Raw genomic sequence first — 19408 nt, 5'->3', positions numbered from 1 at the left:
AAATGAGAAAATACAGAATACGAGAAACTAGTCTCTTCAAAAAGTCTGAAATAAAAACGTTGACTAGGGTTGTAGGAGATAATGTTCCATACCAAGAGAAAGACAAAACAAGCAGAAGTAATGGGGGAAACCTGACTCGATCCTGGTTTAAAAAAGAAAGAAGCTGTAAAATAAAACAATTTAGGGACAACTGGAAAATCCTGATTAGGGACTGTATATTAAGTGGTATTAAGAAATCAATGTTAATTTCCTTAGTGTGATACTGTGGTTGCATAAGAGAATGTCCTTATTCTTATAATGAGCATAATGAAGTATTCAGGATGAAACATCATCTCTACAATTTACATTCAAATGTATACATTTGTACACACAGCTATTTGAAATCTATACACACATATGTAAACAACTATTCAGTGTATTTTCCTTTTAACTTCTCTATTTTGAAAATTTTCATAATAAAAAGTTGGGGAAAAAAGTACAACTACACATTTGCACATAATTCATATTTGCACTTACACAGATGTTTTATTTGGTTTAGGTAAATATGTGACCTTGGCTTGGTAGGAACATTAAGGCTCAAGAGGGCAATACCTGTACTTATGCTGATCCTGCATCCACAAAATATACTTGTATATACAATGAAATCAGATATCCCTATATTTATGGGGTTTTTTTTTACTTCCATGTTTTAGATAGAAATAACTATGTAATTGTAAGAATCATCCAAATAGCCATTTCAATAACTACCACAAGCTACTGTAAAACAAAAGAACCAATACCTTTTAAAATTAATTTCCTCTTTAATGTCTTTTCAAAAATAAGCTCCAAATCACAAAAGCACACATATTACTCCCATAGAGAAAAAGACTTCTCTCATCCACTTTATGTAATCTTGTGTAAATTCATCTGCACCTAACTTCTTTACCTCTAAAGTAATAACTATTTACAATACCCAAATCTTGAATGTGAAAAAGTTGATAGGGCAAATAATCTAGTTTTTTCCACTATAAATAAAGGGCATTAAAAAAAAAAAAAAAGACCAAACCACTTTCAGTTTTTTAAAAATCAAAAACAAGGTTTTTGAAACAACTAAAATAAATTAAGACAATTGGTGAAAACTGAGTACAGACTGACTATTAGATACCAGGAATATTAATACTCTGCTTTTTAAAAAAGTACTTATACATCAGAGGTACATACTAAAGAATGGGTAAAATGATATCTAGGATTATTTTTAAATACTCCAGACATACTCATGTGTTACCTTACTGTAAGTTTAAACAAATGAAATTCTGACCTGCACTGAATTCTAATAGTAAAGAAGAAGTAGTATAACCTAGTTCTTCTCAACACTCTAAGTAATTCACCTCAAAAAGAGTTGGAGGTGGTGGTGGCAGACTTGTAATTTTGGCCGATCTCTCTTTTTCCACAAGCAGTGCTTCCTTTCGAGCTGTTATATGCCTTGAAAAACAAGAGATGTCCTAAATTAATCTCTCAGGTAATATCAGAATACAACCCTCAGGGTCTAAAATATAAAAGCCACAGGATCTCAAATCCTCCAGTCTGATCCCACAGGCTCGATATGCTCTTTAATAAACAATCTATATACACTGGACACGTAAGAAAATGTGTACCAAGTAAAAGAGGTGTATCTTTAAAGACATAAAGCCCTACAGTGAAACTGACCCAACAAACATCTAATGTTTCTTCATTTAGAATAGTGTAGATTAAAAACCGGAAATGTTGATAAAGATGGGGGTCGCTGTATAAAATGAGCACTGTTGACTAGAACAGTCTCCATCATCTTTACAACATGAAAGAATGATTTGCCAAGAGCCTAAACACCTCTTTTCATGTTCTTAATTGCGCTGATTTTTCTCTGGTTTTTTTTTTTTTTTTTTTTTTACATCAGAGGCAGATGGATTCTGGGGGACATGCATTTTGAACAAGCCATACATTTCTCCAGAAACTAAGTAATTGCTGAAGTCACACGAGAAGAGAAAGTTCATGTGTTACATTGGCACTGAGGTCAACCACACCTCCACTGCATTATTTTTAAACCAAGCTGAACAAACCAATGGATATACCATATGATTTATATTTAATATCTGCTTAAAAATTTAAGTACTCAATGTACTGTCTACTTTTAGCCATATCAAGTTTCAATGGAAAATGTGGTAAATTTCATTATTACTTTACCAGGTTTTTTGTTTCACTAGTTCTTCTTTTTTATTTTTCTGTAATTTCAGAGCTTCTTTATGCCTCATTTCTGCTTTTCTTCTTCTTTCTGCTGCCCGCCGTGCCAGAGCATTCAAATCAGGTTCCTAAAAATATATATTACTTAAAATGTTATGTTAAACAAGATTAAAATGCCAAACATATAAGTAGTATGGGTGGTTCTCCAGTCAGGGCAAAATCATGAAGGTACTCAAATGACTGAAATTTGGGAAACACTGCACTAAGCATAAAGTTAATGGTGGCATAAATAAAACTACAAAACTCAGATGTCACAACCTAAGGCTATTACTAAAAACACAGATTAAACCCAGAGAGCAAGAACATATTTCATTGTCACATAGTTTAAAGATATTTATCTTCCTCACTAATTGTTTGATATCAAAGACCTGCCTTCTCTGGAACCAGGTTGTTTATTTTGTGCGACTATCTCTGGGACCACAATCTAGTCATTTCCAACCATAACTCACAATAAACAAAACATGGTCAGGGAACAGTGTTAAAGCTCCACTTTGCCTTTCTGAAAGTCATCAAAGAATTTTTACTATTTGTGAATGAAATACATTAAACTATACATGTCTTAGAGGTATGAAGAATCATAATAAAATGAGAAATCTGAATTCACCCCTAATAAATCTGTCCAAAATGCTTGAAGCAATCAACTTCTGATTCAGCAGGTTACTTTATTTACCCAGATAGTTAGGGACTGGAAGAGAATAATTCCAATTTAAGCATCATATGAAGATAGATTTTATTGGACGTGACTCTTACTAGGAAATGCATCTAGCAGCATTACTGAATTACATTAATATACCAAAAAGTTGAGGCAGGTCTGCCAGGGCAGCACCCCAGGAACCCCAGTCTGCTCCAGTTTAGTCATCTTGCCAGTACAGCCCCAGTGGAGAGCACCTGAGACCCCTGGTCCATGCCCAAGCCCACCCTAGTCGTCCCATCAGTACTGCACACCAGGCCTCAGTCCCACAACTGTAGCAGTTCCAGCTGGTTAGCCAAAGCTACCAGGCACACTCAGTCTACACTGGGGACATCCTTACATAAGGCCACTCTCTCAAAATCAGGAGAGGGAGCTGCTCCACCTAATTCCCAGAAACAAACACAGAAAGTCAGACAAAACAAGGAGAGAGAGGAATATGTCCCAAATGAAAGAACAAGGCAAAACCACAGAGAAAGAACTGAACAAAATGGAGACAGGCAATACACCTGGTAAAGAGTTACAAGTAATGATGAGAAAGATGCTCACCAGATTTAAGAGTGGATGAATTCAGTGAGAACTTAAACAAAGAGAGAGAAAATACAAAAAAAGAACCAATCAGAGTTGAATAATACAGTAACTGAAATGACAAATACACTGGAGGGAATCAACAGTAAGTTAAAGGATGCAGAAGAATGAATCAGTGAGCTAGAAAACAGGGTAGTGGGAAGCACCCAAGCTAAACAGCAAAAATAAAAAATAATAATTTAACAAATGAGACTAGGATAAGGGACCTGAGATACCATCAAGTGTAATAGCATTCACATTACAGGGATCCCAGAGAAGAATAAAAGGGCAGAAAATGTATTTGAAGGAACAATAGCTGAAAACTTTCCTAACCTGGGGAAGTAAACAGACTTCCAGGTCCAGGAAGCACAGAGAATACCTAATAACATGAAACCAAGGAGGCACATACCAAGACACATAATTAAAATGTCAACAATTAAATCATCACCATGAAACCAGCCTTACCAGTAATATTAAAGTGAGATGAAAGGAAAGGAATGAAAATGAAAGGAAAAAATTCCACTGTAAAAGCAAATATATTGTAAAAGTAGTAGATCAATCGTTTATAAAGCTAGTTTGAAGATTAAAGGATAAAAGTAGTAACATCAATTATATCTACAATTAGTTAAGGGATACACAAAATAAAAAGATGTAAAATACTACATCACATACATAAAATGTGAAGGGGGAAGTAAAAATGTAGTGTTTTTAGAATGTATTCAAACTTAAGCAACCATCTACTTAATACAGACTGCTACATACATAGGACACTATACATGAACCTGATAACCACAAACCTATAATAGACACACAAAGATATAGAAATCCAAGCATTAACACTAAAGAAAGTCATCAAAACACAAAGGAAGAGAGCAAGAGAAGAGGAAAGGAACACAGAACTACAAAAACAACGAGAAAACAACAAAATGGCAGTAAGTACGTACCTATCAATATAATTTCTTTAAATGTAAATGAACTAAATGTTCCAATCAAAAAGACAGGGTGAATGAATGGATAAAAACTATGACCCATCTACATGCTGCCTAGAAGAGGCCAACTTTGGACCGAAAGACACATACAGACTAAAAGTCAAGGGCTGGAAAAAGATACTCTACACAAACGGAAGTTAAAAACAAAACAACAACAACAAAAAGCCAGGGTAACAATACCTATATCAGACAAAACAGACTTTAAAACAGACTATACCAAGAGACAAAGAAAGGCACTACATAGTAAAAAAGGATCAATCCAACAAGAGGCTATAACAATTGTAAATATCTAGGCACCTAACATAGGAACACCTAAATATATAAAGCAAATGTTAACAGACATAAAGGAGAGAAAGTGACAGTAATACAATAATAGAAAGGGACTTTAACAGCCACTTACATCCACAGATCATCCAGACAGATGGACTTAAAATATATAGAGATTACATTCCATCCAAAAAAATAAAAATAAAAATGCACAATACACATTCTTTTCAAGTGTACATGGAACATCCCCCAGGATAGATCATATGTTAGGCCACAAAACAGTCTCAATACATTCAAGAAGTCAAATCATATCAAGTGCTTTTCTGACCACAATATTACGGAACTAGAAATCAATTACAAGAAAAAAACTGGAAAAAAAAACCCCACAACAACAACAAATGGAAAATAAATAACATGCTATTACAGAACAAATGGGTAACAAAGACATCAGAGATTAAATAAAAAAATACATAGAAACAAATGAAAATGGAAACACAATGGTTCAAATTCTTTGAGATGTAGCAAAAGCAGTTTTAAGAGGGAAGTTTATAGCAATACAGGCCTCTCGCAAGAAACAAGAAAATTTTCAAATAAATAACCAAACTTACACCTAAAGGAACTAAAAAACAAGAAGCAGCAAAGCCCAAAGTTAGTAAAAGGAAGGAAATAAAGAACAGGGTGGAAATAAATCAAATGGAGATTAAAAAAAAAAACAATAAACAAGATCGATGAAACTAAGCTGTTTTTTTGAAAAGAGAGATGTAACTGAGAAACATTTCACTAGACTCATCAAGAAAAAAGATCAAATAAAATTTGAAAGAGAAGTTATACCACAGAAAAACGAAGGATTTGAAGAGACTGCTATGAAAAATGATACACCAACAAGTTGGACAACCTAGAAAAAAATGGATAAAGTCCCAGAAACAATCTTCTAAGACTGAATCAGGAAGAAATAGAAAATATGAACAGACTGATGACCAGTAATAAAATTGAATCAGTAATCAAAAAACTCCCCACAAATAAAGGTCCAGGACCAGATGACTTCCAGTGAATTCTACCAAACATTTAAAAAACAGTTAATACCGACTTCTCAAACTATTCCATTAAATAGAAGAGGGAGGGATGCTTCCAAATTCATTCAACAAGGCCAGCATAAACCAGACAAAAACTGCAGAAAAAGAAAATCACATCCATCTATCCTTGATGAACATAGATGCAAAAACCCTCCTCAACAAAATATCAGCAAACTGAATTCATCAATACATTAAAAGGATCACTCACCATATTTAGGTAGGATTTATTCCAGTAATGCAAGGATGGTTCAAAAACCACAACTCAATTAATGTGATATACCATAGTAACAAAACAAGGGAAAAAACCATATGATCAATTTCAACAGAAGCAGTAAAGCATTTGACAAAAATCAATATCCATTCATGATAAAAACTCTCAACAAAATAGGCATAGAGGGAACATAGCTCAACATAATAAACGCCATTTATGAGAAACCCACAGCTAACATCATACTCAATGGTGAAAAGTTGAAAGCTCTTCATCTAAGATCAGAAACAAGACAAGGATGTCCACTCTATTATTCAACATAGTATTGGAATTCCTAGCCACAGAAATCACACAAGAAATAAAAGGAATCCAAACTGGAAGGGAAGAGATAAAACTGTCACTATTTGCAGATGACATGGTTTTACATATAAAAAACCCTGAAGACTCCACCAAAAAGACATTACAATAAATGAACTCAGTAAAGTTGCAGGACACAAAATTAATATACAGAAATCCGTTGCATTTCTATACATTAATAACAAAGTAGCAGAAAAAGAAATTAAGAAAACAATCCCACTTACAATTACTTCACAAAGAATAAAATACCTGGGAATAAATTTAAACAAGGTGAAAAGAACTATACTCTGAAAATTAAAACACACTGATGAAAGAAATAGAAGATGACATAAATAAATGGAAAGATGTTCAATGTTCACAGATTAGAAGGGTTAATTTGTTAAAATGTCCATACTACCTAAAGTAATCTATGGAGTCAATGCAATCCCTACCAAAATATCAATAGTATTTTCCACAGAACTAGAAAAAATAATCTTAAAATCTGCACGGAACCACAAAGACCCCAAATAGCCAAAGAAATCTTAACAAAGAACAAAACTGGAGGCATCACACTTGCTGATTTCAAACTGTATTACAAAGTTGTAGTAATCAAAACAGTGTGGCACTAGGACAAAAACAGACATACAGACCCATGGGACACAACAGAGAGCCCAGGAATAAACCCACGTTTATATGGTCAATTAATCTGTAACAAAAGAGGCAAGAATATACAATGGAGAAAAGACAGCCTCTTCAATAAATAGTTCTGGAAAAACTGGACAGGTACATGCAAAAGAATAAAACTGGACTGCTTTCTTATATCGTACACAAAAATTAACCCCAAATGGATTAAAGACCTAAGCATAAGACCTGAAACCATTAAACGCTGAAAAGAAAACATAAGTAGTAATTTCTTGGAAATCAGTCTTAGCATTATTTTTCTAGATTTGTCTCCTCAGGCAAGGGAAACAAAAGCAAAAATAAACAGTTGGGACTACATCAAACTAAAAAGCCTTTTCACACTGAAGGAGACCATCAAAAAAAAAAAAAAAAAGCAACCTACTGAATGGGAGAAGGTATCTTCAAATGATATATCAGATAAGGCATTAATATACAACATATACAAATAACTCCTATCACTCAAAACAACAAAGATCAAATAATCCAATTTAAAAATGGGCCGAGGATCAGAACAGTGTTCCAAAGACGACATATGGCTGGCCAACAGATGCTCAACATCACTAATGAGAGGTATGCAAATCAAAACCCCAAAGAGATTATCACCTCACACCAGTCAGAATGGCTAGTAACAAACAGAAATAACAAGCGTTGGTGAGGATATAGAGAAAAGGGAATCCTTCCACACCGTTGGTGGAAATGTAAATTGGTGCAGCCACTGTGAAAAACAGTACAGAGGTTCTTCAAAAAATTAAAAATAAAAATACCAAATGATCCAGTAATTCTACTGCTGGGTATTTACCTAAAGAAAATGAAAACACTAATTTGAAAAGATATATGCACCTCCACATTTTTTTAAATACATAAATATATTTATATATTTGTTTGAGGGGGGAGGGGCTGAGGCAGAGGGAGAAGCAGACTCCCCACTGAGCAGGAAGCCTGAAGAAGCAGAAGCGGGAAGAAGAAGGAAGCGGGAAGCAGGGCTGGATTCTGGATCATGACCTGAGCCAAAGCAGACGCTTAACTGACTGAGGCACTGAGGTGACCCTGCACCCCCATGTTTATTGCAGCATTATTTACAATAGCCAAATTATGGAAGCAGCCCAAGTGTCCATGGACAGATACACAAAGATATGGTGTATATATACAATGGAGTATCACTCAGTCATAAATAAATAAATAAATATCTTGCCATCTGTGACAGTATGGATGGAGTTTAGAGGTAATGTGCTAAGTAAAATAATTTAGACAAAGACGAATACCTTATGATTTCACTTGTAAAAAAACAAAACAAATGAACAATCAAAAAAACAGAAACTGACTAATAAACACAGAGAACAAACTGGTGGTTGCCAGAGGTGAGCGGGTGGGGGATGAGTGAAACAGGTAAAGGGGATTAAGAGGTATAAACTTCTCTCTATGAAATAAATAAGTCACAGGAATGAAAAGTACAGTATAGGGAATGTAGTCAATATTATTGTAATAACTTTGCATGTTGACAGCTGGTAACTACATTTATCAGGATGAGCATTGCATGACGTATGTAACTGCTGAATCACTATGTTGTACACCTGAAATTAATATAATACTGAATGTCAATTATACTTAAATTTAAAAAATAATCATAGAAAGCATAAAGAAGTTCAGGCTGGCCAAAACAAACTCTATACATGCATGTATACTATAAACAATTTACTTTTTACCAATACCACTACCAGACAGGTAGTCAAGTAAGCATTCACTTACATTTTCTTTGGCCTGTTGGTGTCCCTCTCCCATACTTCTTAAACTTGCCAAATATAGCTTTTCCAAGTTCTTTATTTTCTGAGTTTGTGATTCTTTCCATTCTGTCCTTAGTTCCTCTGCCAAACGAGTTAATTGCTGATTTCTCCTCTGTTTTATGTCTTCTCTTATCTGTAAAGCGATACCCCTTTCTTGTTCTCGAACCTAAAGAATGCATATTTAACAGATTATATGAAAAGAGGCTTACTTCAAGTTTTCTGAAAAGCTGTTTGGAAATAGGAACTTAAATGAATTCTGTTCAGGTGTATCAATTCTCTGGAATATTCATATTAGATAAGGCCTACATAAAATGGAAAATCCAGTGATGTAAAAAAGTTAAAACCTCAAGACTACTTCTAAAGTTCTCTAACTTATTAGCTATTATCTTCTCCTCCCCAACCCAAGCACTAACAGTATTACTATTATCATTTTAATAACTGGTAAGAGGTTAAAATGGTAAGGGTGTTCAATAAAATTTATAGACCAGGGGTGCCTGGTGGCTCAGTCAGTTAAGCAGCTGCCTTTGGCTGAGGTCATGATCCTAGAGTCCCAGGGTCAAGAGCCCCCCATAGGGCTCCCTACTCATCAAAGATTCTGCTTCTCCCTCTCCTTCTGCCCCTTCCCCTACTCGTGTTCTCTCTCTCCCTCGCTCACTCTAACAAATGAAATCTTAAAAAAAAATTTAAAAAGAATACAATTTATAGCCCAGGAGAGTATAGAGCCAGATGAGAAGTCCATATTTGTGGTACATCATCTCCAATTTTAGATAGAATGGCACCTAAAACATGCTTCCCAAGGGCTTAACTATCTTACTCTGAAAGGACTTCTAGAAAATAATCTACAACTTCTTAATAAATATTACAGCAGCTAGTAATATTTCCAGTAAGCCTTCTTCAAAGCCATTCTAATCTTCCTACCCTAATCTACATCAGTACCACATAGTTTGAAAAATGTTTATTAAGAACCATTTTCTAGTAATCGAGTCAAATAATCTCTATCCTCAAACTCTTCTTCATCTATTTACCATTTCAGCCTCTTTTTTTGAATTTTCCTGAACTAGTTAATACACCAGAACCAGGGCTCTTAGCCAGAAAAGGGTTTTAAATGCAACATTCAGAACTCTCTACTGTAAAAAAAAACTAATAATTTGGGGAAGACAAAGAATTTAAAACCTTGTTCCAGATGAATCTTACCTGCAGTAATCTTAGTTTTCGTCGTCTTTCATAATCTTCCTTTAAAATGTAAGCTTCCTCATTAGGACTCAATCTCAGCTTGCCAGCATTCACTACCTTTCTTTTCATTTCTGGGTACTTCAAATATAAAGTTTCTGAATTAAAAAAAGAATGAAAGAAAAATGTCTATTAAAACAGGGCAGCAAAGATTAGAACAATGTTAAAAATATATTTAATACTTGACATTTAAAGAACTAAATATACACAAAATAATTTGGGTAAACTGAGTCCAACTTATATTTACAAATTGCAATTATTAAATTCAGCACTCTAGTCAATGATTCTCAAATGGGGAGAAGGGGTTAAGTGGAGGATGAATCAGAATTACTCGAAAATGTTTTCCCCCATGACAGCAGAGTGTTGCTTACCTAGAGTATCTGGGACCTGACTTGTTTCTGATTGGGATTTCCGGAGTTTACCTACCTTAAATGTAAAAAAGCACAGACTTAAAAAAAATGTTTTCACAATTGCAATTTTACACTTTGGAACTTTGATAACTTGTCCATAACCAGCAGGACTGCTGTAATTGCAAAAGGCTCCCAGTCCCTAGTTTCAACTCCCAGTCTGCTGTGTATAACTTGATGACCAAGTGTCACCGTATCAAATGGAATCACATCAAACTCTCAACAATTCTTTAATAATTACAGTGGTGTGATTGTTCTAAATCAATGACCATTTTAAACATTTCCCTGAGAACGATTCTGTTGTTTGCATGAGTCAGGTGTTTAGGCTCTCAGATCTATACGTGCCATTGACATTCAGGTGCTCTCACTCTCCTCCCTAGATTATAACATGGATACTTACATCTTTCTGAAGCTAGCTGAAGCTCCACTTCTTCATGAAACTGTCCTCTAGTAATTTTTGCTTCACCCACCTACCACCTCATTCCTGACTTGCCCACCCAGAAGGGACACTATCTTTACACTCAGTTTGGGGACCAATCTAATGCTTTCTTGGTATTACCTTGCTCTAGTTTTTCATCAATTACACTGTGCCTTTTCTAACTAGATTCCTAACAACTGAAGGACAGAGGTTAGTTTTATTTTAATATTCAAATTAATTTAACAAATAACAATTATCAGGCAGTATTTCACATACTATGGATGGATACTGTTTTGGGCTAGGAGGACTTAAAGTTATCTAATAGGGACTAATAGACTCTGACGCCAAAAAGAAATAACTGCTTGCATTTGAAAATCTTTTCCAGTAAGCAAAGTAACAGTAAGTAAAGTGCTGACTGCCTTCTTCATTTTATAAATGAAGAATCAAAGGCCTCTTGTGTTAAAGCACTTGACCTAAGTGACAGGATCTACTTGCAGATCCAAAGAAAGATTTCCTTATTCTTTTTTTTTTTTTTTTTTTAAAGATTTTATTTATTTATGTGACAGAGAGACAGCCAGCGAGAGAGGGAACACAGCAGGCGAGTGAGAGAGGAAGAAGCAGGCTCCTAGCGGAGGAGCCCGATGTGGGACTCGATCCCGGAACGCTGGGATCACGCCCTGAGCCGAAGGCAGACGCTTTAACGACTGCGCTACCCAGGCGCCCCAGATTTCCTTATTCTATATGGCTCCTAACTTTCTGATATGCTAAAACATGTGGAATGAGGACATTTTTGTTTAAATCGGTATTGTTTGCTAGTGGGGATTGATGAACAAGGAAACACTGAACAAAGAAGATAAAATGAGCAAGATTAAATTCAGTCAATAATTTTTCTGAAGGTCTCTGAATTTATATTCAAACTATCAAAACTAATTCCTGGTAACTCTCGTAGACAAAGGATCATGGGGAAAAAAGACAAAAAAGAGAACATACTGTAAAATTCCATTTATATCAAGTTCAAAAACAAGCAAGACGAATCCATGATGACACGGGTTAAAACAGGGCTCGCCTTTCTGTAGGTTAATGACTAGGAGGGGGCACAAAGGAGCCTGCAGGGATGCTAGAGATGATCTGTATTTTGACCCGTGTTATGATTACACAGGTATATACATATGTAAAAATTCCTCAAATGATACACTTAGATTTGTGTGTTTTAAGGTTATACCTCAAAAAAAAAGGGAAAAAAAACCCTGGTTTTTTTCAGATTGCTTTGAGTATCTATCATCTCATTTGTTTGAGGATTATAAGGAAACATACATTTGTTACTTTTACCTCCTGAGATGTGGTAGTATAATTTTTCTCTTGCATATAACTTTCTTAATTTTTTTAACTTATTTGGAAATAATTTCAGACTTACAGTTCCCATATACTCTTTCCCCCGCTTCTCTAAACATCAATCACAGCACAAGACCGAAACCAAGAAACTGACACTAGCACAATACTTCTAACTAATCTACAGACTTTATTCAAATTTTGTCAAGTATCCCACTAGCATCCATTTTCTGAACCAGGACCCCATCCAAGGACAATCCATTGCTGTTACTCTGGGTCTCCAAGAAGCAGAGGACAAGATAGGATTAAACCCACAAGGATTTTATTAGGAGAAGTGCCTGTGTGAGGGGAAATGGGAAGGAGCTAGTAAAAACTGGGAGCGCTTCAGGCTTCCACGTAAATCTGACACTGAATGGAAAAAGGGAAAGTTGGGTAGATGACTGCCATGCGGTCTAAAGAAGATTCAGGAAGACTTCTGAGGAATTAAGGGAAAGTACCTTGTTTCTCAGGAATAGGCCTACCTTAATGCCCATGCCATGCTTAGTCATTGGCCAGAAACAGCCCTGGGAAGCATCCATGCAAACGGATTTCAGAATATAGGAGCTGAAGGTCTGTGAATTATATTCTCATGGCTGTAGAAATTGTCACCTCTCCTTCCACCCCTCTAATCTGGGACAGCTCCTCAGTTTGTGCCTTTCTTTTTAACCTCTTGACTTTTAAAAACTACTGGCCAGTTATTTTGTAGAATGTCCCTCAATTTGGATTTACTTAATCTTTTCCCGTGGTTAGACCGAGATTACACATTTTTGGCAAGAACACCACAGAAGTGATGATGCACCCTTTCTCAGTGCATTAAATTATGTTAACGTGTCTTACTACCACTGGTGATGTTAATTTTGATCCTCTGGTTAGGTGGTGTCTACCAGGTCTCTCCACTTTTCCTTTATAAGTACCTGGAGAGATAGTTGAAACTATATATAAATATCATGTTCCTGATTATATCTTTGCTCCTTAGTATCCACTGGCGGTTGCTGGAAGCATTAACTACAGCATTTACCGAAAAGCATTTTCTATTTTCGTTATTCCTTATCAATTGGAATCCTACTGTAAGGAAGAGTTTCCCCTGCTCCCTCTTATTAAATCATTTATTCATATCAGTAGGATTTTTGAATTCTGTGTATTAACACTATCCAATAACAGATATTAACTTATGTTTTAAGATTTTGGCCTGAGAATTAAATGGCACTTGGCATATTGTAATCACAAAATACTAGACTTAGAAGATTTGTGTTCAAGACTCATCACGACCATTTACAGCAGGAAGACACTAGCCAAGTCGTTTTAAGTTACTGTGGTTTCGTTTTCTTAAACTATATAATGGGAATCGTAACATCTACCCCAACAGCTTGTTCTGATGATGTGACTTGACGTGAAATGGCCAAATGCTTCCTAAGTATTAAGGACTCAAATGTTCCCCACTGTTCAGTTTGTGGCAGGACTAACTACCTGAGAAATTAAAGGTGAGAGACAGCAAAAAAAAAAAAAAAAAAAAAAAGAGAGAGAGAGAGAGAGCACACTCTCTGCAAGAAACAATTCTAGGCTGTGCCCTTAAACGGCTCCCGGGTTTCAGGCCAAGTCCGCGGAGGACCCGGGGAAAGGGTGGGCAGGACGCAGCGAGAAGCGCTTGCAGCAGCAGCCCCGGGAGGCCCTCCCCGCCGCCCCGGGTTAGGGAACCCAAGGACCCCGCGCGACCCCACCCCGGGAGGGCACGCAAGGCCACACGCGCCTAAGGCCCGGGAGCAGCCTCTCGCTGCAAGCAGCCGGTCTGCGCCGGGACGTACCTCCCTTCCCCGCACTCCCTACCGCCGCCAGCCTGACTCCTGGCAGGGCCCGGGCAGCGCAGAGGCCTCAGAACGGCGGGCCGTGCTGCCTTCCCGACGTCGCGCCTTCATGGCATCCCATTCCCGGGGTGCGCACCGCCAGCTCCTGGGCTTCGGGGAGTTGTGCACGGCCGGGCCGCGGGAAGCCGGCGCGTCCGTCACTCACCTGAAAAGCAGGGGCCCGGAATCGGGAACAGTAGCTCAGACACACACGGCACCGGCGGCCGCGGCCCACCAGCGTCCCAACAGCCGTTTGTGCGCCTGCGGGGCGGCCATCGCCGAGCTCCCGTCACTTCCGTCATTCAAACCGCCCGCCAATGGCGGGGCCAAGCGGCGGGAATCGGCCTAGTCCCGCCTCCCCCAAGGGCCGCTGGGGGCCGCCCCGGAAAAGTCCGCGCACCGGCCAAACCCTACGTAGCAGCCCATTATTTCTCATGTCTGCGACGCTCCGAGGTTTACTGCCTCTCTGTCAGTGCGCTCGCTTTACACATCAGGAGACAGGGGTCCAGAAAGGGGGAAACATTTGCCCAGAGCATTGAGGGTGGCGTTAGTTTTAGGCCCGGCTATGAAGATGTCTCGGCCTGTGTATCCTTTCGCGCGTGGACTGCACAATTCACTAAGCACTATTATTCTGCAGTTCGTGATTCCTAGCGTTAAGGGTCTCCAACTTGCACAACAGTGAACCATATCGTGACAGCCTGTGCCTCCAGAGGTCTGATACATCTACAACATGTCACAATTTAAACTATAATCAGAGAGTAAGGAGTGCAGGTTCATATTTATTGAGCAACCATTATGTACCAAGTACATTGTGGTAGGTGGAGGGGAGACAAGGGTAAATGGATTAAGGCCCCTATCTTAGATTTTGTAGCCTGGAGGTAGAACATGGCAAAAATCAAAGAATTAGAATATGGGGAGCAGGGAAGAGGGAAGTTGCTGACATGATCAGATTTGGCTTCATGGTGGAGAAGAGGCCAGAGGGAGTGAAAGGCTGAAGACTGAAGGCAGGGAAACTAATTAGGATACTACTACAGGAAGTGAAAGATGATCGCAAATGAGGCCAAACATCAGAAATTGGTGGTTACTCGGCTATGGAAAGCAAAGGAGAGGGAGAAATCAACCATGATGCCTAAGTTCTATATTTGGCAACAGAGTGGACGGGGATAACATCCTGCTAGAACTCAGGAAGACGAGCAGGTTTGGGGGTGGGGGGAGTGATGAGTTAAGGTTTGAATATTCTGAATTTGAGCTGTTTATGGGATATCTAGACAAAGGATGAATTGTAGAAATATTTAGGAGGCAAAATTAGTAATACTAACAAAGGATTGCATGTGAGCTTGAGGGAAAAGTTGAAAGTGAAGTTAACCTCATATGCTACTAACAATGTTAAAGGCGGTGCTACCAACCAAGAGTGAAATCAAAAGTGGGAGTCAGTTAAGTGGGCAAGGTGATGAGCTCAGCTCTGGACATATTGAACTTTACCTGGGTGTGGAACATTTTGTGATGTGCAGTAAGCAGATGACTGCAGTGGTAGACAGCCCACAGAACTGGGCTAGCATTTAGACTCGGGTTTCATTTCCATATGAGTGACAACCAAAGCTATAGTAGGTAAGAACACTTAGTGAGGATTTGCAGAGTGGGAAGAGCAATGAGCTAAGGACCAAACTCTAAGGAACATCAAAACTTAAAGGGAGTCGGAGAAAAGAACTGTCCAAGTACATGAAGCGTTAGGGGGACCCCACTTCAGCTTTGCAAACAAGGAAGCTGGGTTAAAGTGAAATTGAGTGACTTGGCCAAAAGCACATGTCAGTGGAGGGTGGAACCAGGGCTAGAATTCATGTCCCTATCCTAAATACTAAAATTTTTCCTCCCTGCCTCCCTTCCCATTTCCAGTTCACATTTATCTTGATGGATAATTGTATTCATTCTAAACATAGTCTTCAACAGCCTCGACATAGACTCAGAGGTACCCTCTTACACCCAACAAAAGATGAGCCCATTATTTTATGCTGCGGGCTAGGTTTAGTGCCCATCATGTTTTTCAAAAGCACCTTTCTCATCACGGCACTTATCAGTTCTTATTGAAATGAGCTATTTATGGGGATCTCTATTGATTAGACTCGGTTCCTCAAGAACCAGGAATGCATTTTTTTTTTCAGTTGCTGGCCACATAAATCTTCTTAAATGTTTTCTGAGTGAATGATATGCTCTACTTCCCTAACCTGCATCCTGGGCAGAAATTCTACAACCGGAGATTTTGAATTAAGGTTGTTCTATTTTTAGTAGAAGGCAGTAAGGAATCAAAGAAAGCCCAGTGGGCTTAGAGTCAGAGCATCTGATTTAGCATTACAACTCTGAGATTTCTAGCTGTAGGACACTAAGCCGATGAGCCCTAGTTTCTGTTTTGGTTCCCTATTGTTGCCAAACAAACCACCCTAGAATGTCCACAATGGTTCGCTCTTCATGGCTGGCAGTTGATGCTGGCTGTCACTTGAAAGCTCAGCTGGAACTGTTGAGTGGAATGCCTTCATGTGGCCTTTCCTTGTGGGTTGACTTCTTACTAGCTGAGTTTAAGAGGGAGTATCCTCAGTGTGAGCATTCCCAGAGAGGAAAAGTGGAAGGTGCAGGGCCTTTTAAAGACAAAATGTATTATAGTTAATTCAACCACATGTTATTAAATATCATAGGGTGAGCCCAGATTCAGGTGAGGGGAAATGAACCCCATCTCTCAATGGAGAGAGTGACAAAGAATTTTTGGCCATCTTTAATTCATCACCATTATTTTAGTAATACTTGATGTGCCCTCTTCACAGGTGGTTGAATCATGAGAGCATTTTGTAAGTTCCAAAGAGGTAGAGTGATGTTATGTAATATAGCAGCTATTTTATATTTCCTCTCTAGCAACTTTCTCTCCTGGTATAGTCCCAGCCCTCCAGGCCACGGGGGTAGGCAAGTGACCCAGACTGGGCAAATTATAGTCCTCTGTCTCCCTTGCCACTGGGATTGACCCAAGGATGAGTACATGACCTAAATTGGGCCAATCAGAATCTTTCACAGGAATTTTTGTTACTGGGGCCAGCAGGAATGAATTTTTTCCTCTCTGGGCTAATCTTAGAATATGAAACTGAAGCTTCCCCAGTGAGGTGCCCAACATGTGATCCCCCACAAGGTGGTCTGAAAGAATGAGACTGACATTCATCGCAAACAGAGAATCCTGTGTTTAAGTCCCTGCATCCAGCCCACTCTCCAGCTTACTGACAGAAACCGTTAAATCCCCCTTTTATTTAAACTGCTTTGAACGGAGTTTCTTTTTCTTTTTCTTTTTGCAAATGGAAAGAGGCTATGGATTTATATTTAAATTCTCAGAGGCAAACAACATCTGGGCATCTTGGGAAATAGTATCAAGAATAGTTAAGATCTTGGACCTCGAGTCCAACTGCCTGGATTTAAATCCTGCTTTAACAACTCTGACCTTGAGCTCATTGCTGAACCTCCCCAAAAGTCGATTTCCTCATCTTTAAAAAGGTGGTAGTAATAGTACCAAAAAGGCGGTTGTAATGTTTAAAGCTCGTAAGACATGCCTGGCACAAAGTATGTGATAAATGCTAAGTTCTTCAGCTTTTATTTTAGTACATTTATTTCAGACCACAGCAGACAAAAACAAAAACCGAAGCAAAAGCAAAAAACCCTCTAAATATGTGTTCATTGGTGTTTTGGGTTTCATCTTTAATTAGGTCCTTCTGTATCTTGTAGGCCTAGGTGGAGGTATGTACACTGACCTTCCTGGGCATTGTTCCAGCACTGGGAATGAATGTTGACATGCAGGGTCAAGAGGAGGAGCTGCCCGACACAGTGATGACTTCAGCGTGACTGGGCGCGGTGTAAGGCTGCCCCTCCTCCAAGTGCAACTGGAGCCTTTTTAAGATTGGAGCCGGTTCAGACATTTCTCAGATGCTGAGAGTTTCACTGTTCTGAGTTCACACGAGTCTTTGTCCACATCCAGTATGAGCGGCTGGCATTACAGTGGTGGTGGTTGGGTAGAGGAAGGGACTCCCTCAATAACTCTTGCATGTAAAATCCAGAAGAAAGGGACTTGTAGAGGCCACTTTTAGGCCAACAGGCTTGAGTGATGGAAGGTAGAGAGGGCCCACAGGGACCCCCTGGCTGAATAGAGACAGGCCCATCAGGCAACCCACCTCAAAATATCCAGAGGCCCTAACTGACCGATGCGCTACTTACAACCAGGCCCAGTTATTACCAAAACAAGGGAGAATTCCATACATTGCCATAACTCCTCATCTTCCCCCTTTAAATACAGCCCCCACCCACTGCCTCTTTGCAGGCAGTATGTTCTCTACTGTCCTGGCCGACCCTCCCTTGCGGTGTGTCAAATAAACTTCTATCTCCTTTGTTGTGCCTCAGGTGAATTCTTTCACCTCCCGTGCCATGGACTTCCACCCAATTGTCACCCCACATTTGGGGGCCCCTTCTGACAAAGAGACACCCCATTTAGAAACCACAGAAACCCCTGCAAGAAGAGAAATAATCAACCATCTGACCATCTGCCAACTGCTCTCCCTTTCTCTGGCATAAACACCACCAGAGTTTAACAAGTGATTGTATCTCAATGGGATAATTTAGAGCTGCCCCCAGCAGTGAGATTAAGAGTGCCCAGCGGGACAGGAAAGAAGGGCTGGGAAAGGCTTTTAAAAACTATAAATATATATTTTTTAAGCTGTGTGGGTAGTTCCGGGGTGGTGAGGAATTGGGCCGTTTATTTATTTATTTTTAAAGATTTTACTTATTTATTTGACAGAGAGAGAGAGGAGAGTACAAGCAGCGGTAGCAGCAGAGGGAGAGGGAGAAGCAGGCCCCTGGCTGAGCAGGGAGCCCAACACGGGGCTGAATCCCAGGACCTTGGGATCCTGACCTGAGCCGAGGGCAGATGCTTAACAGACTGAGCCACCCAGGCACCCCTTGGGCCATTTGTTTAAGGAGAGTGAGAAATGAGAGGAGAGTTTGGGAAACTGATTGGTTTTGTTTCATATTTTAAGTCTTTTTTTAAAACACATTGCTAATATGTTATTTATTAATATACTAATGTTTATTAAGCCATTAGCGTGTAGACTGTGAGTTAGATACTTAAAAAGAGGGAAGTTTCAATGAAAAGTTGGGAGTGGGGGGATGAGATTAGTTACAATCCAGAAAAGCACATAGCAGTTGAGGAAGACTGGTGGTGTGGGAAGAGTTTTGCAGCTGGAAGAAGAAGATGTGGGTTTGAACATCTGCTTGACAAAC

At 38.9% G+C, this 19408-nt stretch overlaps 1 protein-coding gene across 6 annotated transcripts in view; it reads right to left on the bottom strand.

Moving 5' to 3' along the window:
- The window catches only part of CEP295 (centrosomal protein 295), a 52482-nt gene extending 38053 nt beyond the window's left edge, over positions 1–14429 (bottom strand). For 4 of the 6 annotated variants that reach the window (XM_026505343.4, XM_026505346.4, XM_026505345.4 and 1 more), the window contains exons 1-5: positions 14277–14429; positions 10041–10174; positions 8812–9012; positions 2200–2324; positions 1368–1461 (exon numbers count right to left, since the gene is read on the bottom strand). In XM_026505343.4, the coding sequence (XP_026361128.3) occupies positions 1368–1461; positions 2200–2324; positions 8812–9012; positions 10041–10174; positions 14277–14412 (690 nt within the window). In that variant the 5' untranslated portion in view covers positions 14413–14429. Of the gene's footprint in view, positions 1–1367; positions 1462–2199; positions 2325–8811; positions 9013–10040; positions 10175–10447; positions 10503–14276 lie in introns of all 6 variants that reach the window. The other 2 variants (XM_048217503.2, XM_026505344.4) reach the window with 2 other exon arrangements.
- Positions 14430–19408: the final 4979 nt, after the last annotated feature.

The sequence above is a fragment of the Ursus arctos genome, unplaced genomic scaffold (genome assembly GCF_023065955.2).
Source record: "Ursus arctos isolate Adak ecotype North America unplaced genomic scaffold, UrsArc2.0 scaffold_22, whole genome shotgun sequence".
Classification (NCBI taxonomy): domain Eukaryota; kingdom Metazoa; phylum Chordata; class Mammalia; order Carnivora; family Ursidae; genus Ursus; species Ursus arctos.
This window is presented reverse-complemented; position numbering and strand designations above follow the sequence as displayed.